Raw genomic sequence first — 27500 nt, 5'->3', positions numbered from 1 at the left:
TAATCCCCTTAACCTCGTAATATAGATTAAACTGGAAATATGTAATTTGTCATTATCATCATAGTTCACACTGATGAGTTTCCTTGATCATCGAGTAGACTATCATTTCAAATCAACATTTGAGCGTAGTCACGCATTTCATAGTCTAGCTCACACAAGAGGTCAATAATATCTTTCCTAAAAATAGGAGGGTTAAATACTTTCTACATCATTAATATTTCTCATACGATTAACAATATACACGATGTCCACTTTTTTCATTACCCGATTAAAGGTAAGTTTTAAAGTAATCAAAATACATTAATCGTCGTATAGAAATTAACGATCTCAAGACATGCTTCTGTGGTCATTGATTTTGCTCATTAGATTATGGGCTTTGTCTCAATTGTTGCCTCTTACTTTTCGGTTTGAGATTATGTCTCCCAGGATGGCATGTGTGTTTATGCTGTTGGTTTGTGTGTTTGGTCTCTTGTTGTTTGATTATGATGCCTAAATTGTTGGCATGGCGGGTGAAGAGAAGTGATAGGCTGAGGAAAAAGAAGAGGTTTTAAGTTATTGAGTTGCAGAAGTTTTAAGATGAAGACGACAAGAAGGTGTGAGAATTGTTTGAGGAAGGAAAGAATGGGAATGCTGGGGGTGGATGATGATGGTTTGATGAGTGGTTGTTAGATAATGGATACCGAGCTGGTGGATTTTTAAAGACACGCAAGTGCAACTTATTATGCAACATAGTGTGTAATCAAATATGATTTCAAATAGTAAAAATTTAAAGTTGTATTTGTGATTGATTTTGGCTGATCGGTTGTAAATATAGTTACAACAGCTGCATACTCTATTTTTGAAAATATTTGTTTCTCAAAATATTTTTGAAAATATATTTTACACTTGGGCATTTTGAAAAAACCCCAAAAATTATTATTATTGAATCAATTTAGCTAAATTAATCAAAATATACCCCTACAAAAAATTATCGTATTTCCAATATTTATCCCATTTGATTTATTTTATTTTCTAAAAATAATTATTTATTTCTTGCTATTTTTTATTTTTCTATAAATCTATCTATTTTGACAAAGTTATTCTTTTCGATATAAGTCTTTGGAGCACACCTATTTCAAAATCATGTAACCCAGAAAATATCAATATAATAATGAGAAAACCCAAAAATAACCAGCAAAATTAACGGGATAAATATCAAATTGGTGTCTCGTTCAAGCCAAATGTTTCAAGTAAGTGACCACTTTCCAGTTTGTCTCGAATTAGTCACCGCTCTGCACCTTTTGTTCTAGCCGTTAAAGACGTGGATTGGTTGCTGATGTGGACGAAAAGATGCAACGGTTATGTCTTCTCCTATATATATATATACTGCTCTTCACTGTAAGCATATTTAGGGTTCTTGGCAACTTCGAACTTTATCTTTCTAACTAGTTGTGTGTTTGTAGTGTGAAGTGTGCCATGGCTCGTAGCTCTACTGGTTCGATGGGTTCGATTGGTTCGATAAACATTTGCGATTGCGGGAAGAGGGCAGCTATGTATACGTCTTGGTCACTGAAAAATCCGGGGAGGAGATTTTTTACTTGCAGCGAGAAGGCGGTAAGCATCTTGTTCTACACTCGTTGTTCAATTTATCTCCATTTTTGTTGGTATAATTATGTTTTTTTGGTAAAAATAGGATTTGAGATGCGAGTATTTTCAATGGTTTGATCAAGAGGTTGACGGAAGAAACGGGGATGTCATAACACACTTGAACAACAGGCGGATCTTTTTGGAAGAGAAGATCAAGTTGCTTGAAGAACGGATTGTCATACTGGAAGCAAAAATTGCTAAGAAGAAGGCCAAAAACAGAGCCATGGAGAAGACTGTGATGATTTCAAAAATAATGATTTGTGTTTTTGTTGCTTTATTTGCAATGTTGTTGATGGTATGCAAGAGTAAAGGTAGTAGTGGTTGGCTGGAGTTAATGTAATGGATATGATGTAGTACCTGTATGCATGGCAGTAATGTTTTGATATATGAATTAAAGATCATGTTCTGAAGACATCTTTGCATAAATGATAGATAGTTGTACAATGTAGAAGATAATGACATTGATATTTCATCACAAAAGACTCATGTCATTGTTTCTAGTCAACATTAAGTAACACTGTCAAAACATCTACATGACCCTCATCCTCCTCCTCAACCCAATCACCAGGATTTGACACAGAACCTCCAATGTCATCATCCTTATCTCCTCTATTTTGGAATCTCTTTTGGTGATCAACAAAGATTTTGATTTTTTTATACCGCAAAGACAAAGAAATCATTTTTCTAACAGATTCATCATCATATAGAAGCCTAATTCCCTTGTTAAAACTATGACCATCACAAAGGAAGTAGAGGAAATCAGTCCTACTACAACCGTACTTAAGGGCATATTTGTTGAGATCATACATTGTTAGCTTGTTGGGGTCTTGAATATCAATTGTGTCCACTGTACCCCCTACATACCCGGCATTACCCTTAAAAGCATTTGGTGTAAAATCCCCATGATGATGCAACTCAATCGAAACCCTAGATGACATACTGCTAAGAAGAGAATATACTTTCGATTACACCAAAACAAACACAAAATCAAAAGAAGACATGCTTAATCACAAGATATACACATGATATTACCAGTTAATAGCAAAACCCACATCAAAATTTAAACGGGATACCATAAACCCTAGAGGTTGGTTGGAGACTTACCTTGCTAATTGTTTGACTGTCGTTATACGCTACCCAAATTGATCGCACTCAACCAAGATTCACCGTCGCCTCTCCTTCGCAATCCCGTCGCCACACTGTCTCTTCGTCTTCAGTTCCCGCGCATGTGTGTGTATATGCGTATATCTGTCTGATATACATTAGTTTTAATTTGTGTTTTAATCTACTCAGCTGCCAAATCAGATGCAACGTGGCCACCAGGTGCGAGTTAACGTTTCTTTTAACGTTAAACGTTAAAAACCAGTCTTCTGCTTCTTTGACTTTAACGGCTAGAACAAAAGGTGCAGAGCGGTGACTAATTCGAGACAAACTGGAAAGTGGTCACTTACTTGAAACATTTGATTTGAACGAGTCACCAATTTGATATTTATCCCCAAAATTAACACTTCCGTTAAAAGAAAAAAAAAACCGGTTGCCTCTTTTCTCTCGCTTCAACGGACTAAAAACCTGCGTCGTGATTCGTGAATGATATGTATTGAAGACCGAATTATACACAATCTTCTTCTTCACCTGTTTGTTGAATATTACAAACTTTAAATCGAATTAACGAATTCTTTCAAATCTTCGTGATGGATGTTCTCGGAACCAGCATCGCCGGAGAGGTGATTCCTCAATTCAAATCGATGTTGAATATTTGTGTAATTATGATATATATTATATTTACGCCTCTGATTATTATCTGTTAATTTGGCTTTGTTTTCAGTTGTAGAATCGGTTATTACCTTATAATGTGATATTATATTAACATGCTTCGGATAATTATTAATTGATTGTGTTTTGGTATGAACAAATTGTATGTGCTTAATAAGCGGTGTTTTTTGTTTGTTAGTGAAATTATCAGAATGCTGGTTTGGAATTACACTTGAATTTACGGTTTCTGATATATGTAGGAATATTGCCAAATGTAGGTTATATCAGTTCATCGACTGGTTAGGTGAATACGTCGTCATTATTGTGAGGTGTTTATGTGTACTTTTTGTGTGATATTTAGTGAAAATTGATTGAAGTCATTTGAGAGTACATTCTGAACCAGAGGTACATCGTTGTGCTTCCTATTTATATCAACAGCTGCTGTTAAAGTCGTGATTAATCACACTTCGCGAGTAGGCAAAGGTTTTGAAAGCTGAGTATGAGTGATTTAGCGTGGTTATGGAATTAGCATATAATTGCGCTAGACTCGCGATTACTCGAAAAATATTGCAAACGCAAAAACACAAAAAGACTGAATTACCTCTAAGTTTAAAAGTTCCTACTTATCTTCATAAGTTATAACCCTTTACAAGGAAGAGAAAGATTTTGAGGGAACCAAGATTGAGCTAAACTATTTTGAAGCCTTTGACTTGCTAAATGTTATTGATTTGTAGTTTCATACTTTTATTTGATATTGCCAAAATGTTCGAGGCTTTTATTTATGTTCAGAACTATTTTAAGTACTATTGAACAATCAATTTTAAAACTATATAAATATCAATAATAGATAATTTCAATTTTGGCAAAAAATCGTTCGAGTAATCGTGCTCCACGAGTTGTGCTTCAGAATGAAGGTTGTGCCTTTTTCAGTTTAGCTTGTTTCACAACACTAGAGATAAAATAGTTGTTACCTATTGTATAGGGATATAAATGAAGAACTCAGGTATTTACTTAATCAGCTTTAAAAGTAATACGGAAAAGCTGAATGCCAATATTTGTAACATGCATTCTTACTGTAGATGTCATAAAGATTGACTATGACTTTTACCCTGTATACTTCTTCTTTTATCCTATTGGATGAAGAGTTTTAGGTATATGTAGCATCTGATTCTTGTTGGCCTGAGTAAAGAGGTGCTGCTGGTAATCTTAATACTGCCAGAGTGAAAAGTTTTGATATGATAAATATATTGTGCTACTTTGAAGTTTGAACTTTGTTTATCAGCTTCTGTTGTTTCGGAAGCTAGGAATTGTGTGCATTTCAGCAGTTTGAGGAAAATTATATTACTACATGTTTCTTCGGATGCAGGTTGGACTGCGGTTGCTTCTTTCCCCACTTAATTCAACTATAGTGATGCGAACAGCATGGTAAGTGCTCAATATTAGGTATATTCATATACCTCTTAGAATTCACAAATGTACCTTATAGCAGATAAGAACAAAATGGAGTATATTGCTGATTCATTTAATACATAGGTGTCCAATTGTACCGAATTATCCTCGTGTAATGTGTCTTTTATATGTGCAGCTGTTCTGTTGGAATTGTTGTACCGGTTTATTCTTCGGTCAAGGCTATTGAGACAGGGAATCAACAAGATCAGAAAAAGTGGCTTTTATATTGGGCAGGTTTCTTCCTTTCCTACTACAATATTATGTGCTTATCCGTGGATGTGCTGTCCAACCTCATCTTAATCGAACAGTAATATAGCTTATGCCTTATGGTACATTGTCCCAATCAGATGCACACGTTCAAGTGATAACTGCCTTAAAAACTGTTGTACAAGTAACAAGGCCAGAAGCAAGGAGCACTTTGTTTTGTCTGATAAAATTCCGTGATTAATATATGAGATGATCTACTGTTTGGAAGCATAGTATAATTTGGTAAACTCGTGTTAACTTTTTGTTGCGAATTTCAAATTTAAACTCACAATTTATTGCACGAAGACATTAGTTTAAAGTTTCATGTAGAGCATGAATTGGAGGAATTAATTATTGGACACACACACACACACACACATTATATTCATGTCTGGAGATAATATAATTGCAATCCATTTTAGTACAAATATATAAAAACTAGATATATGGTTGTTGATATCTATTAGGAAATTGATATGAATTTTGTATTTTTCCTTCAGTTAGGATTGTTTTTAGTATTTAGTCTGGAACAATGTTAATTTAAAGAGTTGTAATATCCACAGTGCGGAGAGTTTTACCTATTCATTGATCAAGTATGTTGAGAATAAATATACAGAATTATTATTTTTCTACCTATTATCTTTGTAACGTGTTTATCAAGTGATACCTTTTCTTATTATACTTACATTACATCAAGTTAGAGCTGAAGTTTATTGTACTTTTGGTCTAACATATTTCCTGTTTATGGATTTCTAGATTCACCAACTAGTCGATTTTGTTAAAAGTTTAACTCCCCATTAAGGCATTTGAAAGCATGGTAGGAATTTCCATTGCCAGTCTCCTATCTATCAATTTTCAAAATTAATAATTAAAGATATTACCTGTTGAGAATTCATCGTCTGGTTGGCTAAATAGTTATTGTTTTTAATTGTTATAAGCCCACATGTTTACAAGCCTCGAGCCATTAGGTTATTTTATTAAGTCTAATATTCCCTATAAAAGTAATGTGGTACCAACGTATTATAGAAGACTTTATGTTATTAAAATATTGTTGAAACAATGAATTGCATTTCTCTTACTTTTGTGAGTTGCAATTCAGCATAATTTTCTCTCTCCATTGATTGGGAACCCTTGAGGTAGTGAATTTCTCTGCTCAATTCACCCAAGCAAGTTATCCTTTTAGTGTTTTTGCCTCATAAGTATTTTTCAAATTTTGTCCCACATCACTAGGGACCTTGTACAGAGGGACCCTAATATCATATCATAGAAATTAATAAATTTCATTTGAAGCATTTTACTGTACCCCTTTCTTATTTTCCCTGATTTTTTTTCTTTGCTCGCATTTGCAGTGTATGGATCCTTCAGTATCGCTGAAATTTACTCTGACAAACTCTTATCCTGGTACAATTTTCAATACTTTGCATGGCCTCAAAGTATGCACTTAAGATGTAAAAGCCATTTTTGCATTTCAGACATGCTCATTACATGATGTGTAAATTCCAGCATCTTCTTGTGTCATCATTACCTTTATCTCTATGTTTATACTTTGATCTTTAGGTCTCTTCCCTTCTTCCAAAAAAATCTCTCAATTTTAGCTTGTGAGAAACCCCAATCACAGTAGTTTGCCTTCCTATTCTATTATCTTCTTCCACAGTTTAAGTGATCTTGTAGCTTTAGACAGGCATTTGTCATCTATATAGTAGAAGTAGGCCTCTCTTATTGTGATATTTTGTACCAAATAATAAGCACACTCTGCTTCTGTCCATTAAAGGCTGAGAGGCACAGGTTAGAACTAGAGGTTATTATATTAAAAATAAAATGTATTTGCTCTTTTTCACAGAATCTTTAAATGATAACTAGTTCAGCTATACTGCCATTATTTGATTCCAGCTGGAGAATTTTCTTGGTTACCTCAGTTTCTTCTCCCGAAAGGACCATGTGTTGGTTCTTAACTAGCCAAGACAACAGGGAAATTAATGATATTATTGTTTCCTTGATCCACAATATAGGGCTACATAAATTCTTATTTGATAACTCAAGTGCGGATTTAGTTTTCTTGTTCTCTTATGGTACAACAGTTGGCATCTTGCAGTTAAATAATGATTTAAATGGCAAATGATTCTCACTCTTAAGTTATAAAGCCATCTCTGCATCAGCTAATCAAATATTGGCGATATATGGTTAAATCACAATCACAGGACTAAGTATAGGCATGGTTGTACTTTAATGTGCTGCTAGAAGGAAAATGACCACATTATCGAAACAAGTAACGGAAAGCTTCATGTAGTTCTTAGAAGCCAGTCAATGTCATACTTCATTATGCAAATACTTTTGTAGTTAAAAAAGATTTTACATCTACGTACGACGAAATGACTTCTTATTTTCATTTTTTTATGCATTGCTTAAATTGATTGCACAATTACTAGGCAAGGTTACTAGAGACATATCAGTCAAGATGGACACTTAGCACTTGATCTTTAATTTCTGATTTCTGATGTACCATGTTGTCTTTGGTGTGCCTAAATTATCCTCTTCTTGTGCAGGTTTCCCTCGTACTATTATGTGAAGTTGGCATTTCTTATCTGGCTTCAACTTCCAGATACTCAAGTAAGTCCTAAATATACCCGACTACGCAAATGCTATGCATGCTGGAACTGGTGGAAGTCCAACTGTATTTTATTTGCCTTGTCTTTTCAGTTGTTAGCTACTACTCCACTAGACCTAATAAAATTATTATATCGTTATTTTATTTTGGCATTTTTTAAGTTGTAACTTTGTATGACTGGAGGTTTTTACTCTTAAATTTGTTGCAGTCAGGTACAGCTTTCCCCAAGTATTGCAAGTTTTTAATCACTAAACTTTGCTAGTACTGATTGATTTTATTATGGCTGACATGGTACTGCTTACGGTCATCAGGGTGCCAAGATTCTGTACAAAAACCACCTGCAACCATTCCTAAAAAGACATGAGGCTAAAATAGACCGTGTTATGGGATTGACATATATTGAGATGGTAATTGTTGAACTGCTTCATATATTTAAATTCTGATGATTCAAGAATATACCAATCTCAGCCTCTCATATATTTGGAAGCTAAAACAGTTCAGGTTGTACCGTTGCTTGTTAAGTTATCTTGTTTATATTCATGGCAGGCCAAATTAATTAGCTCGCACCAAAAGGAACTTCAGTACTTGAAATCTATCTTGGCCAGGATCACATTGTCATCGTCTGGCAAGTTTAATATTTTCTTTTCTGTTAGATATAAAAAATATATATGGTGGTGTGTAATTCGCCATCCTTATGGTAATTAAAAGTGTTTCAATCATGGATGCCAGGTAAAGCACCAAGCAATACTGCAGGCCCAGCACCACCTGACAACCCTGCTGTAGTTGAAGACCAAAGTAGAGGATTACCAGAGGCAGCTCCTGAAGCTGATGAACACAGGGATTGACAGATACACCAGAGTTGATAAAACCTCCCTTGCTCTTGTTATGACGAAACATGTTTGTAAATCTGGTACCAGATATATTGAGATAGTTTTTTCTCAAGAAAATTTTAAAACTTGTTTCGGAATGATATATCATGACCCCATGTGTCCAGAAGCATGTTTATTTATGCTGAAATTTTGTGTGAGAACATGATGTGCAACACTTCTAATTCTGACTCTTGATGAAAATGTTCTGCTTTCGTAACCATAATTGAACTTTAGTCTAATTGTCGACAATATACCATATGGATTATATAATAGATAAATGCCAGAGGCATATTAAAAAGGGAACAATGGACATATATAACAAGTTAAACCAGGCAAATGGAACAAGACAACATAGAGGAGGAAAGCAAGAAAGAAGTAAAAAATGATGATGATGCAGTTTGCCAGAAGTTTAATGTTTCAAATCTACCGGTCATCATTGGACAAATGAAATACAACGAAAAACAGACTTGTGTATTGTCAAATAGCCCACTACCACAGATGAAACTATCGAAAACACCAGACTATCTTCCTCCACGTCTCAAACACACTCTCCTGTCTATCCATCAGAGTCCCCTGTTTAAAACGATTCAAGGTACCGCGTTATAAAGCTGAATATTAATCTATCATAAATACTTCATTTATCACTCGCACATAATTTGGCTTGATCAGGTTATAGTCAACCCAGCACAATGCTAAAAGACTAACTTTAGCCATTTGACTTGGAAAAAGAGAGGGTACATGAAACAGTTGCTACTATCTACGTGAGCAAACAGGACACAAAGGCAAAGTAGAAAGTTAATAGTATTTGCAAGGGTGACATTGACAAATTTCAGAAGCTAGTTACATTTTACTGTTTTAAATTACAACAACTTTCTATGAATATTGTTACTAATAACTAGTCTAATCTAAAAATTCTATAACATAGGTTGATGAGAAGAGACATTGCGTGCCAAGAAAAATTACTTGAAATATTAAATCTATCTAGTAACTAAATAAAACTTTTTAAAGCTTCTTGTGTTTACCTCTTACCTCCAAGTTCTTGCAGAGCTAATTCGAGCCACGATAATTCTTCTGCCCGCAAATTTTCAACAACTCTGCCTGTTTCAATAACAATTTTGTTCTTATAATCATTGCCAAGCTTACGATATTACACATATAACAACAAATAAGTTAGATTTTTTCTACATCATCTGGGAAGGAAAATATCTGTTAATCTTTCCCCCTCTAATAGCACTTAGCTGCTCAGTTCTCTGGGTGAAATCTGATTTGGATATTATTCCACCTCAGTATAATCTTGCAAGTTGTAACAGAGATGTGTTGACACACACAGAAAAGGTTAATCTTTAAATTCAGTTAGATGTCATTTGAAATTATAGATTGTGGTATTAAGTTTTAATCGATAAAGTGACAAACAGTGTGTTATATAGAGCTTAAAGTAAAAAGAGATCATGTCGAACCTTAATCGAGTCATTTTCAGATGTAACCTTGTTGCATTCCTCGGATACTTTCTGCAACTCTTTTCTCAGGAAGTGGTTTTCATTGTTTAGAGCATGGACCCTGTGCTGTAACTCTTCATATTCATACTGGTACAAGATATAAATCAATGTAAATTCCTGACAATTACATATATTCTATTTTTAAAGCATTAAAAAAATACAAAAATATGATAAAAATTACTGAAAAATAAACCATTTAAAATGAACCCGTGCTTTGCACAGATGTAAGCTAGTAGTACTACTAATTCAGCAAACCATATAGGTTACAAATACGAAAAACTAAGAAAATCCTACCTGTTTTCGTAGTCTTGATCTCCTAGCAGACTCCCGATTGGTTTGCTTTCTCTTTTCTCTCCTCAACTCAAACTTATCCTGTTAACCCAAGATTAAATTTTATTAAAACACTTGTATAAAGTTTCAAAATGTTTAAAAAATTATTTTTTTTTCTGGCAAAAAAAAAAAAAAACTAAACTTGTGCATTTCTTTTGCATACAGATGAAGTGATTTTTCTTCTACAATGACAAACAAAGAAAGATATATCCACGTACTTCCACTAGCTATCAGATTTTATATATAAGAACGCAAAGTCAACCTAGAAGGGTGTTCCTGATTCCATATTGTACTCCTTGTGATGTAGAATGATAATTCATTTTTAACACATATCTTTGCCAATAAATTTTAAATGTGAAAAAGAACAGATATAATAACAAAGGGTTAAGTATCAAGTTGGTCACCAGAGTGAAGGCCATGTATCACTTCTTTCATTGATCTTTTAGAGGTATCATTTTGATCACTAAAGTTGTATAAAATATCAAATGGATAGCTTTAAATATGTGTCGAGAAAGTAAATATTTTTTTTTTGTTAAGTTATACACATTCTTCTTCAACGCTACTATAACCAAATGAAAACTAATGAATTCTAGTTTTATAGATAATATATCTAGCTTTTTTAGAAAATATTTATTATTTATTTTAAATATTACACTTGTTTAATCTTATTTAAATAAAAATATATAGTAAATATTTTTTTTGATATCTAGATATATATAGAATTCACCAGTTTTCATTTGGATATAGTGGCATTGAAGAAAAATGTATATAACTTAACAAAAAAAATATTTACTTTCTCGACATATATTTAGAGTTATTCATTTGATATTTTATACGACTTTAGTGATGAAAATGATACCTCTAAATGATCAATCAAAGAATTGATACATGCCCTTCACTCCAGTGACCAACTTGATACTTAACCCTAAGAACAAACAAGTATGTAGGTTTCATACACGGACCCTTTGATCAGGGATCACCTCCACAGCCACTACTCCCGGAGAAACAGAATCTGATGGATTTGATCCAGTAGCAGAAATGGTGTCCACTGGACCTTCTCCAAGCATCTGGTGAGCATGTCTGTCCTTACCACGAACAGATTCCTACATATGACCAGTTAAATAAAATTCTTTTAAGAGCATCAAACTAACATATTTCTAAAAAGATTAAATTTGACGGGGAAAAAAAGAGCCACAACAAGAAGATTCTGTTAAAAAAACTTAAGTCAAACCAACTCAATCAAGACGTGTCATGTATGGCATAAGAAAAAGAACAGAATATATTCAGTTTTCAACAATCTTGAGCAGAAAACTATAATCCGTATGAACCTCGAGGCTTGATTTTTAAAAATGTTACGGTCAGAAGTGAATACCGAGGGCATAGTAGGATGAGCCAAGATTCCTCCTGGAGCGAATAGTGCGGGATACTGCAACGGAATTGCATAAGGAATATCCTAAATCATCAAGCGAAAGCTTCTTGAGTAAGTCATGGGACCGACAAAAAGGCCAACAAAGGAAACTATAATCCGTATGAACCTCGAGGCTTAATTTTATAAAAATGTTACAGTCAGAAGTGATTACCGAGGGCATAGTAGGATGAGCCAAGATTCCTCCTGGAGCGAATAGACCGGGATGCTGCAGCGGAATTGCATAAGGAATATCCTAAATCATCAAGCGAAAGCTTCTTGAGTAAGTCATGAGACCGACAAAAAGGCCAACAAAGGAATCAACACACAGCTAAGCGTAAGATGAAGTAACACCTGGCTTCTCCACATATTGGGATGCAGGGTAGGAGAAGCTACAATTGTGGCATAGTATGCCGCATCTCTGCCATGAAAATCCTATAAAGGATATGGAGGTGTCAGCTGCTAAAGTACTGTACTCCAGAATGATATAAATATATTCCGTGACTTCAGAAAAGACTATTATAAATCTTAGTTTCGTTAGGAACCTGCACAGAGCTTGGTCGATCAGGACCTGGAGCTGTTACTTTTAGCACTTCCTGCATGTTACAAATGAAGAAGAGAACACGTATTCCTTATCACTTTTTGTAATATACAGTGTTTCCATAAAACCTCAAATAATTGCTAGTTCCAACCTAATGGTCACAAGCTAATATGTTTTTTTATAATTTGGTTTAGGAACTTTTGCGGATGGGGAAAATATTGAGCAGTATGAATACTCTATCAAGGCTGGTTAGAATTGCATTTACCAGAAATTTGGAATTTTCAGTCTTCAGCTGATAATCCCAACCAAGCTTGATTGTACATTCCAACAGGGGATAACTATACTTGTTCATTTCTTCTCTCAATTTGGATGATTATACATGTTCAAATACTGTATTGGAAAATAGGAGGTTCCCCATTCCACCGGCAAAGTAATTTTTACTTGTATTCAGGATTGAGTGTGGTGTCTCACATCTCACAAACAAGGCCTTCCCGTTGGTATTTAAGCAATTCGTTAGGAGGAGCAATAAAATAAATTATAATGGAATTTAATTAATTTATTTTTTTGAGAGAGAGGCCTCTATAGTACGGGTATATTCTAAGGAAGAGGCGATGGTGGAAAAAAAGGTAAAAAGGGCTATATGTTTCTGCACCTGAGCTATGCACCAATCATACCTGAAACTACACGGATACTACCAAATTTAGGATTAAAAAAATGTGTTTGTTTGCTTCAGTAGAGACATACCTGAATTGAAGAAGCCGGGTTAAAATGCCTCATTGGTATACCCTCTTCCCCGTTACTCATTGAATCAAGAACAAAAAAACTTCTTACTGTACTTCTAAGGTTCTGGGCAGTCAATATTGACAATTAAAAACTAAAACCTGAAAGAATAAGATATAACAGGTTACCTTCATCAGTAGTATTACAAAAATTTAACATGCAGAACCAGGTTGTAGATAAACTTCTGTTTCCTATAGATAAGGCTTAGGTGACTTTCGGTGACTCAAAAGTAATATAAATTCACCCTGCTCATAAAGCATTCAACTTTAAAATTTTTCAACCTCCCACTAGAGGTTTCCACATTTAACATTCAGATTCTAATATTTATTACAATTGAATACATAGTACAGACACTAAGTAGTTCTTTAATACCTACAAGGCTGCAACTCATATGTGTGAAGACATACATAATAAGCACATAAATAATTGTAAAGTGCAAGTGATCAAACTGTAAAATAGCCTAATCCAGAACTTTAAATCTAATATGTTATAGTCAAGCTCCAAACTTTCCTTCTTTAGGGCTGACTTATGAGCTTGAAAATTCAATAAAGCAAGTATTGAAAACACAATTGATAATTATTGCATTGATTGTGATTTCAAAATCCATATAGGTGGGGGAGTTCACAATAAACACGCTTGTAAAAAATTATGTACTATATTTGTGACAAAAAAATCTGCCGAATCACATTATAACATAATTAACACATATAGAATAAATTCTGCAGATGACAAATGACACAAAATAAACATTAAGATATATAATTACCGCCTTAGGTGCAATCTTTTAGCCGTCAATCAATCTACACACTTCTTGTTTGCAACACTAATGAATCGTAAATTCAGCCTTTTAGAGCAAGTATTTAAGGCAAATTAGATAATTAATAGTGTTCATTTCAAATCTGCAAGTGGACATTGTACAACATACCATCCATAACATATCCTCCACAACGGCAAACCACATTTCAATATAGTTAAAAAATATGTTTACACTCTTACCAAATATGAAATTTAACTTCAAAACACAAGTAAAAATCAACGACAGATGACACAGAATAAGTTTTATAACATCAAGATATATAATTACCGACTTAGGTGCAATCTTTTAGCCGTCAATCAATCTACACACTTCTTGATTGCAACACTAATGAATCGTAAATTCAGCCTTTTAGAGCAATTATTTAAGGAAGATTAGATAATTAATAGTGTCGATTTCAGATCTGCAACTGGACACTGTACAACATACCGTCAATAACATATATCCTCCACACCGTGCAAACTACATTTCATAATAGTTAAAGTATGTGTTTACTTCTTACCAAATACAAAATTAAACTTCAAAACACAAGTAAAAATCAGCGACAACTACACAAAAGTAAGTAAAAAATTCACGCACCTCTGGATCTAAAATGGGAAAACGGGGAGAGGGGATAGGGGAGGGGGGAGGCAGTGTACCTTATTTTCTGCAGAGTCACAGAGAGGGGACTGCGGCGGAGGGTTTTCTGGACTATATAAAGGACAGGGAAGAAAATCAAAAATAAAAATATAAAATTAATATTCATTGATATTTGACAGTTTGATAAAATAAAAAAAATCATAAATTATTATTATATTATGTAATAACAAAGAATTTATAATTTTAACATTTATCTAGAAAATTTTATGCTTTAGTTGGGAATGTTTATGAATCTATTGTATATCATTATTATTGTTGAATAATATATGATTTTTTTGAGGACTCCCTTTAACACCTTCAAGTTTTAGATGGGTTAGTTAATTAACAATTATTATACTCTACCAAAAATATTTAAGTAATTTTACCACCTATTACTAAAATCAAACACACTCAGAGCAATTATTTAAGCAAATTAGATGATTAATAGTGTTGATTTCAGATCTGCAAGTCGACATTGTACAACATACCATCCACAACATATATCCTCCACAACGTGCAAAACATATTTCACAATACTTAAAGTATATGTATACACTTTTACCAAATATAAAATTTAACTTCAAAACACAAGTAAAAATCAACGACAGCCACACAAAAGTCACTACAAAAGCAGATAATAAATTCACGCACTTGTAGATCTTAAACGGAAAAGGGGGGAGGGGAGGGGTGAGATAGTGTACCTTATTTTTGGCAGAGTCGTAGAGAGGGGACTGCGGCAGAGGGTTTTCTCGACTATATAAAGGACAAGGACGGGGAAGAAATCAAAAATAAAAATATAAAATTAATATTCATTGGTATTGACGATTTGGTAAAATAAAAAAATCATATATCGCTATTATATTACATAATAACAAATAAATTAAAATTTTAACATTTATCTAGAAAATTTTATGATTCATTTGGGAATGTTTAAGAATCTATTGTATATGATTATTAGCGTTGAATAATATATGATCTTTTTGGGAACTCCTTTTAACACCTTCAAGTTTTTGATAGGCTGGTTACTTAAAAATTATTTTATACTCTACCAAAAATATTTGAATAGTTTTATCACCTATTATTAAATCAAACTCACTTAGAGCATCCCCACCAGTTCACCTACGTCAATCCGTTAATTGATTAATTTACTTGACATAGTTTGTTCAACTATTTTGCTAATTTTTATTTAGCAATTTTAAATCAAGATAGTTAATTGATACTTTAATCAATGGATTTTTATCTATGCAGTGGTTGTTTATTGGTCCATCAATCTTAATAATAGTCATTAATCCATCAATTTTTAATTGAATAGGTAAAGAATTGATGGACTTCAATTTTATTGGTTCACCATTAAAGAATTATTGCATTAGTGTACCCCCCATCCTTATTAAACCACAATTTCAAGTGAAACAGAGACTAATACTATTTGATAGACATCTTGAAAAAAATAAGTTTCATATGACATTTTATTAGAGCATGGCCAATGGTGTGCTATATGTAGTGTTTTACCTTATAGCTATATCATGAAACAAAATGTAAAATGCATCACTCCAACGGAGTGATAAATATTTTGCTAAAATAGCACAATGCAATAGTTGGTGTTATATATAACACAAAATATAAAGTATTTGTATTTGCTACATCCCTGAAAAAGTTAAGAAAGAAAGGTAAATAGAAAGAGTTGAAAAAAAATGAACAAACTTTATACACATAAATGAAGAAGTTGGATAAATTAGAAACAATTAGTTACATATATAACCAACGAGATATGAACTTGTTAGGAATCAATAATTTTGATGATAACATAAACACTCGGTAACATGTTTTATTTAAAATCTTTATCAAAATTTCAGTTGTAATTGTTATATTTCTTGTCCTTGAGAATTATCAACGGATGGTAGAATAGGGTGGCTAATTGTAAATATCCAATGCCATGTAATTTTATCTAAGTGAAGGATATTCAACTGATGAGATGTAACTATTCAACTGATGAAGACTGGATCATGTTTCAACTGATGAAATCCTAGCATTCAACTGAAGACAAAGTATTCAACTGATGAAGCTAAGGAATTCAACTGATGAGACTGGAACAACATTCAACTGATGAAGTCTGTAATTCGTTCAACTGATGAAGGAGCTTTCAACTGATGAATCAAAGAGCAGTTGAAAGTGAATAGAGCTTAAGTCTGACAAATCACATGGATCGAATTGCACTAAAACAGACATGGAAGCCTGATTAGGACAATAAAGAAGAACCAGAAACATTCTTATCTCATGCAATGCAATCTGGATCAAATCAAGATGATGGTCAAAGATGAAGACAACACAGAAAGCATGCATAAGACAAAGATGTGTAGCATTGTTTAGATTAGAGTGCACAATTTGTATTCTAGTTAAAAGCTTTGTAAAACTTGGAGTATATAACCAAGTTAGTAGCATCAGTTGAACTTGTTCGAATACTTGAGAGAAAATCTGAGAGTTAGAAACTGTTCAAGTGATGAACCTGCAGCTGTGAGAATTGTAATCAATCCATAGATTCTTCAATACAAAATCTCACGAGTGGATCATTCAATCGACCCGTATTTTTAATACTTGGTATTTTTTTCTGCTTTATTGTTTTGAGTGTATTTGTTCTTGAATCTTTTAATTTGTAAAAGATTGTATTCAACCCCCCCTTCTACAATCTTTCTCATAGTTGGTGTAAAATAACAATTGGTATCAAAGCCAGGTTCCCAACAAACAGGGAAAAAGATCAACACTGCTAGAGAAAGATGGGAAAGAAGGATGCTGGAGTGAAGATTCCTGTTCTTGACAAAGACAACTACTTTAACTGGAAAGTGAGAATGCATTTGCATTTGTTGTCTATTGATGAAAGTTATGTAACTGCATTGAGAAAGGACCTCATGTCCCCATGAAGGTATGTACCAGTATTGGAGCTGATGGTGAAGACATGGTAGGCAAAATGGTTCCAAAACCTATCCATGAATATTCTCAAGAAGACACTGAAGAAGTGCACAAAGATAAGAAAACCATGAACCTTCTGTTTAATGGTTTGGATCAAGAAATGATTGAAAGTGTTATCAGCTGCATTAGTGCCAAAGAAGTTTGGGACACCATCAGGACCATCTGTGAAGGGAATGAGCAAGTAAGAGAAAACAAAATGCAGTTGCTGATTCAACAATATGAGTAATTCCATTTCAAGGCCGGTGAAACTTTGAGTGACACATTTAACGGATTTCAAAAACTGATAAATGGTCTAAAACTCTTTGGAAGAATTTACCAAGTTTAGGATTCAAATCTGAAATTCATAAGAGCTCTTCCTAGAGAATGGAAACCCATGACAGTCTCTCTCAGAAACACTCAAGAATTCAAAGACTACATTCTTGAGAGACTGTATGGAACTTTGAAAACTTATGAGCTGGAAATGGAACAAGATGAAAAGATAGAAAAGAGCCAAAAGAAAGGGTATTCATCTGTGGCTCTAGTTGCATCTCTTGATGATACTGTCAAGGATAAGGGAAAATCTCAAGTTGAAGAAACTGAGAAGTTGGTCAAAGAAGAGAGCTCAGAATCAAGCAAAGGAAAAGGAAAAGGAAAAGATGCAACTGATTCTGGTGAAGAAAGTGATGGGATTGATGAGCACTTGGCCATCCTGTCAAGAAGATTCTCCAAACTGAAATTAAAGAAGAATTTTAACCCTGCAAAATCATTTAAAGGCAATCCCAAGTCTGACAGAAGCATGATGGATAGATCCAAATTCAAGTGCTTCAACTGTGGGAATGCAGGTCACTTTGCAAATGAATGCAGAAAGCCTAAAGCTGAGAAGAGGTCCAGTGAAAACATGGACTACAAAAAGAAATACTATGAACTCCTCAAGCAAAAAGAAAGAGCATTCATTACAAAGGATGATTGGGCAGCTGGAGATGATTCTGATGAAGAGGAGGAGTTTGTCAATCTTGCTCTAATGGCCAACTCCACAGATCAAGAAGAAAACACTCGAAGCAGTAGTCAGGTATTCACTACAAACTTAGTTGAGTTAACTAAAGATGAATGCAATGCTACTATAAATGAAATGTTTACAGAATTATATCATTTGCATGTCTCTTTAAATTCTCTCACTAAGGAAAACTGTAGAATTAAGGAAGCTAACACCTTCCTTAGTGATAGAAACAGTGCTCTGGAAACTCAGTTCATTGAGTTTGAGAAACTGAAAATTGAATGTCAGACAGCCAAAGATGATCTTTTGGTTGTCTTAAAAAGAGAAGAGATCATAAGAAAACAGCTTGATAAGGAACAAGATATGATTGCCAGATGGAAATCTGGAAGGAATGTTTCTGCTAATATTATCAACATGCAAGGTAGAGAAACCTTTGTTGAGAATGAATGGAAAAGAGACAAGAAAGTTCTTGAGATCTCAGAGGCCAGTTCAAGTGATGAAAATACTGATGATGATCATCAGTTGAAACCCAAAGCTTCAATTGATGAAAGTCATCAGTTGAATAAAAATTCATCAGTCGAGAAGAAAGCTCTCAAGAAACTTAACAAGAAATATGGTCCTGTTAAGAAGAAATTTGTCAAAGGTGAGAATAACTCTTCTGAGACTAGTGAGAGTGTAAACAACATTCAAAATTCTAGTAATAAGACTAAGAAGAAACTGGACGCTAGTGAGTCTAAATCAGAAGAGACCAAAAAGAAAAAGGAAAATAGGAATGGTAAGATTGAAGTCAATAAGCACACTAATTACACTCCCAATGCTAGTGCTCTTAGGAAAACCTGCAGTAAATGTGGTAGTGTCAATCATTTATCTGCTAATTGTAAAACTGTGATTGCTCCTAATTCTTCATTGCCTATTTCTATGCCATCTGTTTCTCACATGAACTTATCTGCTATGAGCATGATGCCTAGTTTATTACCTCACAATCCATATTCTCATACTAGCATGCCATATATGTTCAATCCGTATTTCAATGCTTTTAACTTTCCTCAATTTCATTCAAACATGCAAGGCATCAATAACATGTGTATGCCTCAAATGCCTATCTTAAAGAGTAATGTTGATACCCCAATTTCTCAATCAAAACCAAAGATTGAATCCTCTCAATCCAAGAGGAAGATTGAGAATGAAGGGAAAGCTGTTATGACTAACAAATCTGGACCCAAAACAATTTGGGTACCAAAATCAACTTGATCTGTTTTTGAAAATGTGTGCAGGGAAACCATAAGAAGAATTTGTGGTACTTAGATAGTGGATGCTCCAGGCACATGACTGGTGATTCTTCCCTGCTCACAAAGTTTGTAGAGAAAGCTGGCCCTAGCATTACCTTTGGAGATGACAACAAAGGATACACTATGGGATATGGCTTGATTGCAAAAGAAAATGTCATCATAGATGAAGTTGCATTGGTGTCTGGTCTTAAACATAATTTGCTTAGCATCAGCCAACTTTGTGACAAAAGATACAAGGTCAATTTCACTCCTGCAGCCTGTGTTGTCACCAAAGGAGATGACAGCAATATGGTACTAACTGGAAAAAGAAAAGGGAATGTGTATGTAGTTGACTTCAACTCTGTCAAGTCTGAATCCATCACTTGTTTTCTCAGTAAAGCAAGCTCAGATGACAGTTGGCTATGGCACAAAAGATTGTCTCATTTAAATTTTAAGACAATGAATGAGTTGGTAAAGAAGGATTTGGTCAGAGGAATTCCAAAGCTGGAATTTTCCAAAGATGGTCTGTTTGGAGCTTGGCAGCAAGGAAAGCAAAAGAGAAGCTCTTTCAAAAGAAAATCTCTTTCAACAATTGTGAAACCTCTCCAACTCTTGCACATGGATTTATTTGGTCCAGTCAACATTATGTCAATTTCAAAGTAGAGATATTGTCTAGTGATTGTTGATGATTTTTCAAAATTTACTTGGATTTTCTTCCTGCATTCTAAGGATGAAGCTGGGAAAATCATTATCAATCACATCAAGACATTAAACAACAATCCAGATGTCAAAGTTGAAAGAATAAGGAGTGATAATGGGACTGAGTTCAATTATTCAGTGATGAAAGAATTTTGTGAAGATAAGGGAATTATTTATGAGTTCTCTGCACCAAGAACTCCACAACAAAATGGAGTAGTAGAAAGGAAAAACAGAACTCTTATTGAAGCTGCAAGAACCATGATCAATGAAGCTCAACTCCCAACCTATTTTTGGGCTGAGGCTGTGAATACTGCTTGCTTCACTCAAAACATTTCCTTAATAACCAATTCTCATAATCTGACTCCCTTTCAACTCTTTAAGGGAAAGAAGCCAACAATTAGCTTTCTTCATGTATTTGGATGCAAGTACTATGTTCTAAGGAATCAAGGTGAAAATCTTGGAAATTTTGAAGCCAAAGCAGATGAAGCTATTTTTGTTGGATACTCTAATGGAAAAACATTTAGAGTATACAATCTGAGAACCAACATTGTTATGGAATCAATTCATGTAGTTTTTGATGATAAAAAGATTCAAGGTTCGTCAGATGAAGTATTTCATGACAATCTCAGATTTGAAAATGAAGGTGAAGGTGATCTATATGATAGTGATGATGAATGTGATGATTCTGCTCAGAATGCTGGAATTAATCCTGGAATCCATATTCCTACTGATGAGCTGTTGCCACATGAGATAACAACCATTGAAAATTCAACTGAAGCATCAGTTGAAACTACTGTGGAAGCATCAGTTGAAACTCCTCTAGATTCATCAGTCGAAAGAATGTCTCAAAACTCCAATCAATCTAGGAATAATGAGATGTCAAATTTAGGGGGAGCTTTTCAACATGGAAATCTGAACTATAACAATGAAGCTACATCATCAAGGCAATCACTTCCACCTCAGAGAAAATGGACAAGGGATCACCCTTTTGAATTAATTATTGGAGATGCCAATGCATCTGTACAAACCAGAAGAGCTACTCACGATGAGTGTTTGTACAGTGCATTTCTTTCACAGGATGAACCTAAAGTAATAGAAGATGCTCTCAAAGATGCTGATTGGGTTCTTACTATGCAAGAAGAATTAAATCAATTTGAGAGAAACAAAGTTTGGAAGCTGGTACCCAAGCCAAAGAATAGAACAATTGTAGGCACAAAGTGGGTATTCAGAAACAAAATGGATGAAAATGGAGTTGTCACAAGAAACAAAGCAAGGCTTGTGGCTAAAGGGTACTCTCAATCTGAAGGAATTGATTTTGATGAGACATTTGCACCAGTTGCAAGATTGGAAGCCATAAGAATCTTCTTGGCCTATGCTGCTCATGCTAACTTTAAAGTCTATCAAATGGATGTCAAAAGTGCTTTTCTAAATAGTGAACTGGAAGAGGAGGTGTATGTGAGTCAGCCTCTTGGTTTTGAAGATCCAGACTTTCCAGAGTATGTAGACTTCTTATTGAAAGCACTTTATGGTTTAAAGCAAGCACCAAGGGCCTGGTATGACACTCTATCTCAATTCTTGTTAGATAATCATTTTTCCAGAGGAACTGTAGATAAAACATTATTTTACAGAAATGTAAATGGTGCATTTATCTTGGTTCAAATTTATGTAGATGATATAATTTTTGGATCAACAGATGAGAAAATTTGCAAAAAGTTTGCTAATCTTATGAAAAGTAAGTATGAACAATTAAAAGAAGATATATTCATAAATCAAACTAAGTATATCTATGATTTACTTAAAAAGTTTGATTTAATGGATTGCAAAGAAGCTAAGACTCCCATGCCAACTGCCACTAAATTAGAGTTAAGTCCTAATGAGAATCTGTGGACATCTCTAATTATAGGGGCATGGTTGGTTCTCTTTTATACTTGACAGCTAGTAGACCAGATATAATGTTTTCTACATGCCTCTGTGCTAGATTTCAAGCTGATCCAAAAGAATCACATCTCATTGCTATTAAAAGAATATTCAGATATCTTAAGGAAACACCAAATCTTGGTATTTGGTACCCTAAAGACTCTGGATTTGATCTAATTGGATATTTAAATGCTAATTTTGCAGGATGCAAAATTGATAGAAAAAGTATAACAGGCACTTGTCAATTTCTTGGAGACAGACTGATTTCTTGGTTTAGCAAAAAACAACATTCTGTTTCAACCTCTACTGCTGAGGCTGAGTATGGAAGTTGTTGTGCACAAATATTGTGGATGAGAAATCAATTACTTGATTATGGTTTAAGTCTCTCAAAAATCCCAATATTCTGTGACAACACCAGTGCTATATCTATAACTGAAAATCCAGTGCAACATTCAAGAACCAAGCATATTGACATTAAGTATCACTTCATAAGGGAACATGTGATGGCTGGTACTATTCAAATGCACTTTGTTCCAAGTGAAGAACAAATTGCAGACATTTTTACAAAGCCTCTTGATGAATCTACATTCACAAGGTTGGTAAGTAAATTAGGTATGTTAAATTTCTCCTAATTTATGATGAATTTACCTGTAATTTGGCAGCCAGAGTTTGACTAAATTTAATTTCTCAAAATTGATTTAGTTATGACTTTGGATAAATTATGTAATATTTCAACTGATGAGATAGTGAAATTTTTCTCATTTTAAGGTAGTGTTTCAACGGATGATCTCCAAGATCAGCCATTGAAACAATACTCTAATGCCTTGTCTTTAGTTCAACTGATGACATCGGTTGAAAACACTTTCGACTGATCATCATCAGTTGAATAAGAAGTTGAACGAGGCACCTATCTCATCCATCGAAACAATTACATGATCTGAGCCGTTGAAATTACTTTTATCTCTCCTCTACTTTATACATACAATCGTGTGTGTAAATTTTTTTTTTGCGGAGTTAAATGAAAGTTATTTCTTCTCAACGGTAATTTCTCAGCCAATCACAGCAATTCTCTGAGAAAGTATATAAGTATTTTCAGTTTATTTTATTTCTTTTTATCACACTCTTTCGAATTCACAAAGCCCTATTCTCTTTCTGTGCAAAAACAAGTTCTCATTTTCTTCAAGCTTTTTCTGTAACTGCAATGGCGCCAATGAAGAAATATTCATCTCTTACTCATTTCATTTATGAGAAGAACAACTTTGCATCCTTTGTGGATAAAGAGGCTGTGGAAGAAATGGAGTTCCACAAGATGATGGATTTCATTAAGGCAAGCCAACTGTCTCATGCTATGCTCTCCACTCCAACAATCTACCATGAAGTGGTAGAGGAAATCTGGACTACGGTTATCTTCAATAGTGAGGATGAAACTATCTCCTTCTCTCTTAAAAATAATGAATATACTATTAACTGTGATGTTATGAATGCATGCTTTAAACTTCCTGAAAATACTGTTAGTACCCTGCATTCTGACATTCAACTAGTTAATATGTTGTATGCCATGAACTATGTTTTGCCTACTGATGCTTTAGGAAAAATAGTTAGAAAAGGGCTTAGGAGAGAATGGAGCTATCTATGTGATGCTTTTGGTAAGGCATTTTCTGGCAAAATCAGTAATTTTGATGCTATTACTTCTCAAATTTTGCAAATGCTATATATGTTCTTAACAAATGAGTACTTTAACTTTGGTGCTTTAATGATCCAAGAAATTGGGGAGAAGTTAGGTGATAAAACTGATAGGCCCAAAGATATGTACTATGTTAGGTTTCTTATGATGCTTGCTAATCATGTTAATGATAAGCTAGTTATCACTAACAAAGAAGCCAAGGTCGCTAGCTTTGTGTAGGAGAAGAGAATCTTCAAGGATCTTGCAAGAATGAAGCTATACAACAACTTGGAGGTTGTCTACCTGCCAATTATGGAGACTGGTAATGAGAAAAAGGTATTTGGTTTCCCTACTACTCCTTCTCAACCCTCCCCTTCTTTGCTTTCTGCCATAAAGGCTGTTGAGGAGGCACAACAACAGTCTACCCAAGTGGCAAAACCTTCCAAATTTAAATCTAAAAAACCAACCTCAGGTTCCTCCCAAAAGGCACATGTTGTAAAAATTAAGAAACACAAACCTGAGGGGAGTGTGATTGGTGGAAGTGAGGGGGAGGGACATGGTGAAAATCAAAGAAGCCCTAAGGATAAGGTTGGAGAGGAGAGTGCTAACCAGCCTAGCCACTCTGTAGTCTCCCAAAAGACTGTAGAGATTAACAAGGAACTAAACACATCCCTAGCAGCATCCTCCCAAAAGGATGTTGCTATTGAAAATAGTCCCCATCCAGGGACATAGCAAAAGAGGGGGAGAGACACTCAGTCACCCATTAAAGACTATGGGAGAAAGAAGTTAAAAGGTGATAAATCTAAGCACTCTGCACACACTTCACAGGCAACCATTCTTGATTTTATGCTTGAAATTTCTCAAAGTCAGCTTGATGTGACTCCAGTAAATGTGGAGTCACAGCCCCCTTCTACTTCTCAACCCATCTCCTATATTTATGATCTCACTATCTCTACACCCCAAACACTTTCTGCAACCTCTTCTGTGGATGTGGAGTTAATTCACACCACAATTGTAAATTCTCCATCTTTAGACTTCATGGAGAAGCCCCTCTCTGAGATTGATCATCATAATGATTTGTTGGATCTTTCTCATAACATTTCTTCTTCTGTGACAATGTGTTCTGTGGATTTACATTCAAAATCACTCACCACAGACTCAATTGTCACAGCCTCCTTACCTATTTCTTCTTTATCTTCAACTGATCTCCCTCATCAGTTGAATAGTGTTTGTCCTTCAACTGATGCGCTTAACAGCCTTCATCAGTTGAAAGTCTCATCTATGAATGTTTCAACTGATGTCCTTCATCAGTTGACAACTACTGGTACTTCAACTGATTTGCTGTTAGGTCCAGATACGATTGTAGAAGGGGGGGGTTGAATACAATCGATATAAAATAATCACGGAAGTGAATCTGATTGGAATATAACTTGTTAATCAGATTGTAATTAATTAATATAACAATGTTTGAAGTCGTTATATAATTAATATGGTTCAGTTTTAATGTCCACTAAAGTTCGTAGAATAAATTCGACAGGGTATATTCTAGATTTAGTGATTAAAACAACCGGGTTATCAAAGCACAGAAAATTGTGGATATAACGATCAAGCTAGTTACGAACAACTTGAAAGCTTTACAAATGCTTTGAATATCAAAGTGATGAACACTTAGAAATGAAGAAACTAAGCCATATTTATAGGCAAAGCTTTGTACATGAAAGACAATCACTAGACAAGACAAATACAAGCTAGGAAAGACAAATACAAAGAAGGTATGACAATCTAGGCTTGGACAAGACAATACAAGGCAAGGTAAGACAAATTTACATTGTCTATCAAGCTATAAACTCGCTAGCAAGACAATTGCCTAAAGGGAAAGACAATTTAAAGGGAAGGAAAGACAAACCATAAGGCAGAAAGACAATCAGAATTGTCTTGAATACATAAGCATATTCGGCAAGACAAAAGGATTGTCTTGCTAACTTCCCTCGGTCAGACAATTCCAAAGGATTGTCTTGGAAGGTTGTCAAGGCAGTTGTACTTCGGCAAGACAATCACAAAAGATTGTCTTGCGACTTCAATCCTTCACTCGATCAGACAATCACAAAAGATTGTCATGCTGTCTTCCTTTTCACTTCAGTAAGACAAAGAAATGTCTTGGCAGATGGTTGATCACTCGGCAAGACAATCTTAGATTATCTTGTTGAGTAGATTTAAGTGATTTAGATGTAATTTGTAATGTATATTTAATTGAAAATTATCCACTTAATTAAGTTAATCATATAAATTCATAAAATAAATTAATTCGAGAGTGAATTAATTTAATAAATAAATTACACAATTAATATAATTATATGAGAAGTGAAATAATAATCTATTAAATATTAAATCACCCAATCTTCAGTAGAATTGCTTCCTGTCTTCTTTAAACTTTAATAACTTCTTTTTGATTTCTCGAACGAACGAACTACCACTTCTGCTTGACTTCAAATATTTAATTTGAATAACTGATACAAAGATGTACTGTCTGGTTCATCTGTATCTAGTTAAATCAAATATTCTTCGTCAAATAAACACTAAGAATTTGGTTTGTTCGCCGAGTCTTCGTCTTGTAAGTACTTCTTCATTAAATGGAATCTTCTGATATAATAAAGTATAGAAACTTTATATCTTCTGAACTCCTGGACGTGCCACAAAAGATTATTTGTGCACTGAGGCTTGAACATATTAATGAACTTCTTTCAGTGGTGTGCAGCAGCATCCTGGAATTTATCTGACATATAATTCCCATAAATCATTTGACGTTCTTCGTACGGATTCCGATGACTTGCTATTTACTGAGCTTTCTTATCTGAGTTGAGTTGTATCTCTTTAAATACAAATAGGCTGAACATATGCCTTTCAATCTCCCCCTATTTGTTTGTTAACATAACATGCAAATTTCCTAGAGGATAACTCAACTAACAGATAAGACAAAGATTTAAACATTGGAATGTAAATAGCAAAAGTTTATGGTTTTGCATTAAACATAAACCATGATCATTAATAGATTACAAAAGGATGTTCCTTGAACATATCTAACAAATATCCTAATCAATCTATTTCACTCAGAACGAGTGACTTCTCCTTCTTCAGTATCTGAACAGTGAATGATTGGAGTAGAAGACTCATTCTGAGTAGGCTCTTCAGCTGCAGTGGATTCTCCACGCTTCTTTCTTTCACGAGCCAACGAAAAATGATATTGAACTTCTATGTCCAAAGGGTCTTCGATGAAATCTGCTGGCTGAGATTGGTTGATATACTTCATCTTTCTGAAGTATTGTTGAATGTTCCTTCTTGTGCTGTAGTTCACAATCTCAGTATCAGCATCAGCTTTGGCTTTCGTAGCGAAGTCCTTGGTACGTAGAATAGTCGAAAAAATAACCATCTAATTAACATCATACTTAAGAAGATGTTTGTAGTCCAGGTAGAAGGTTGCAAACTTG

General features: G+C 34.3%; 3 protein-coding genes across 3 annotated transcripts; 2 read left to right on the top strand and 1 right to left on the bottom strand.

Moving 5' to 3' along the window:
- The first annotated feature begins 3176 nt into the window (after positions 1-3176).
- On the top strand, positions 3177-8764 carry LOC108220574 (HVA22-like protein k). Its single transcript, XM_017394378.2, has 8 exons — positions 3177-3350; positions 4745-4803; positions 4964-5061; positions 6423-6474; positions 7617-7680; positions 7990-8085; positions 8225-8303; positions 8408-8764. Exons 1-8 carry the CDS (start codon positions 3318-3320, stop codon positions 8521-8523), a joined length of 597 nt encoding a protein of 198 aa, XP_017249867.1. The 5' UTR covers positions 3177-3317; the 3' UTR covers positions 8524-8764.
- A 794-nt stretch (positions 8765-9558) lies between these two features.
- Positions 9559-11821, bottom strand: LOC108221361 (light-inducible protein CPRF3). The gene is made up of 5 exons (XM_017395243.2): positions 11746-11821; positions 11336-11476; positions 10338-10415; positions 10005-10130; positions 9559-9645 (listed from the first exon to the last, which is right to left on the bottom strand). The coding sequence occupies exons 1-5, from the start codon at positions 11752-11754 to the stop codon at positions 9595-9597; spliced, it is 405 nt and encodes a 134-aa protein (XP_017250732.2). The 5' UTR covers positions 11755-11821; the 3' UTR covers positions 9559-9594.
- A 6452-nt stretch (positions 11822-18273) lies between these two features.
- On the top strand, positions 18274-22569 carry LOC135152742 (uncharacterized). Its single transcript, XM_064093829.1, has 5 exons — positions 18274-18476; positions 18666-19701; positions 20466-21277; positions 21869-21988; positions 22557-22569. Exons 1-5 carry the CDS (start codon positions 18274-18276, stop codon positions 22567-22569), a joined length of 2184 nt encoding a protein of 727 aa, XP_063949899.1.
- The last annotated feature ends 4931 nt before the right edge of the window (positions 22570-27500 follow it).

Source organism: Daucus carota, chromosome 5 (assembly GCF_001625215.2).
Source record: "Daucus carota subsp. sativus chromosome 5, DH1 v3.0, whole genome shotgun sequence".
NCBI lineage: Eukaryota > Viridiplantae > Streptophyta > Magnoliopsida > Apiales > Apiaceae > Daucus > Daucus carota.
The sequence above is the reverse complement of the archived record's forward strand: the minus strand, read 5'-3'. Positions and strand labels throughout refer to the sequence as shown.

Bases quoted from the DNA above. Each gene is read 5' to 3' on its own strand.
- LOC108220574 (XM_017394378.2), top strand. From the start codon at position 3,318: ATGGATGTTCTCGGAACCAGCATCGCCGGAGAG. The intron at 5,062-6,422 runs GTTTCTTCCTTT...TCGCATTTGCAG, and splicing joins GTGGCTTTTATATTGGGCAG to TGTATGGATCCTTCAGTATC. The intron at 8,086-8,224 runs GTAATTGTTGAA...TATTCATGGCAG, and splicing joins GATTGACATATATTGAGATG to GCCAAATTAATTAGCTCGCA.
- LOC108221361 (XM_017395243.2), bottom strand. The intron at 10,416-11,335 runs GTCCGTGTATGA...TTGGGTTAACAG, and splicing joins AGGTGATCCCTGATCAAAGG to GATAAGTTTGAGTTGAGGAG. The intron at 10,131-10,337 runs GTAGGATTTTCT...ATCTTGTACCAG, and splicing joins GATCAAGACTACGAAAACAG to TATGAATATGAAGAGTTACA.
- LOC135152742 (XM_064093829.1), top strand. From the start codon at position 18,274: ATGGATAGATCCAAATTCAAGTGCTTCAACTGTGGGAATGCAGGTCAC. The intron at 18,477-18,665 runs GTTTGTCAATCT...GGAAAACTGTAG, and splicing joins GATTCTGATGAAGAGGAGGA to AATTAAGGAAGCTAACACCT. The intron at 21,278-21,868 runs GTCTCAAAACTC...TTTTCTAAATAG, and splicing joins GATTCATCAGTCGAAAGAAT to TGAACTGGAAGAGGAGGTGT.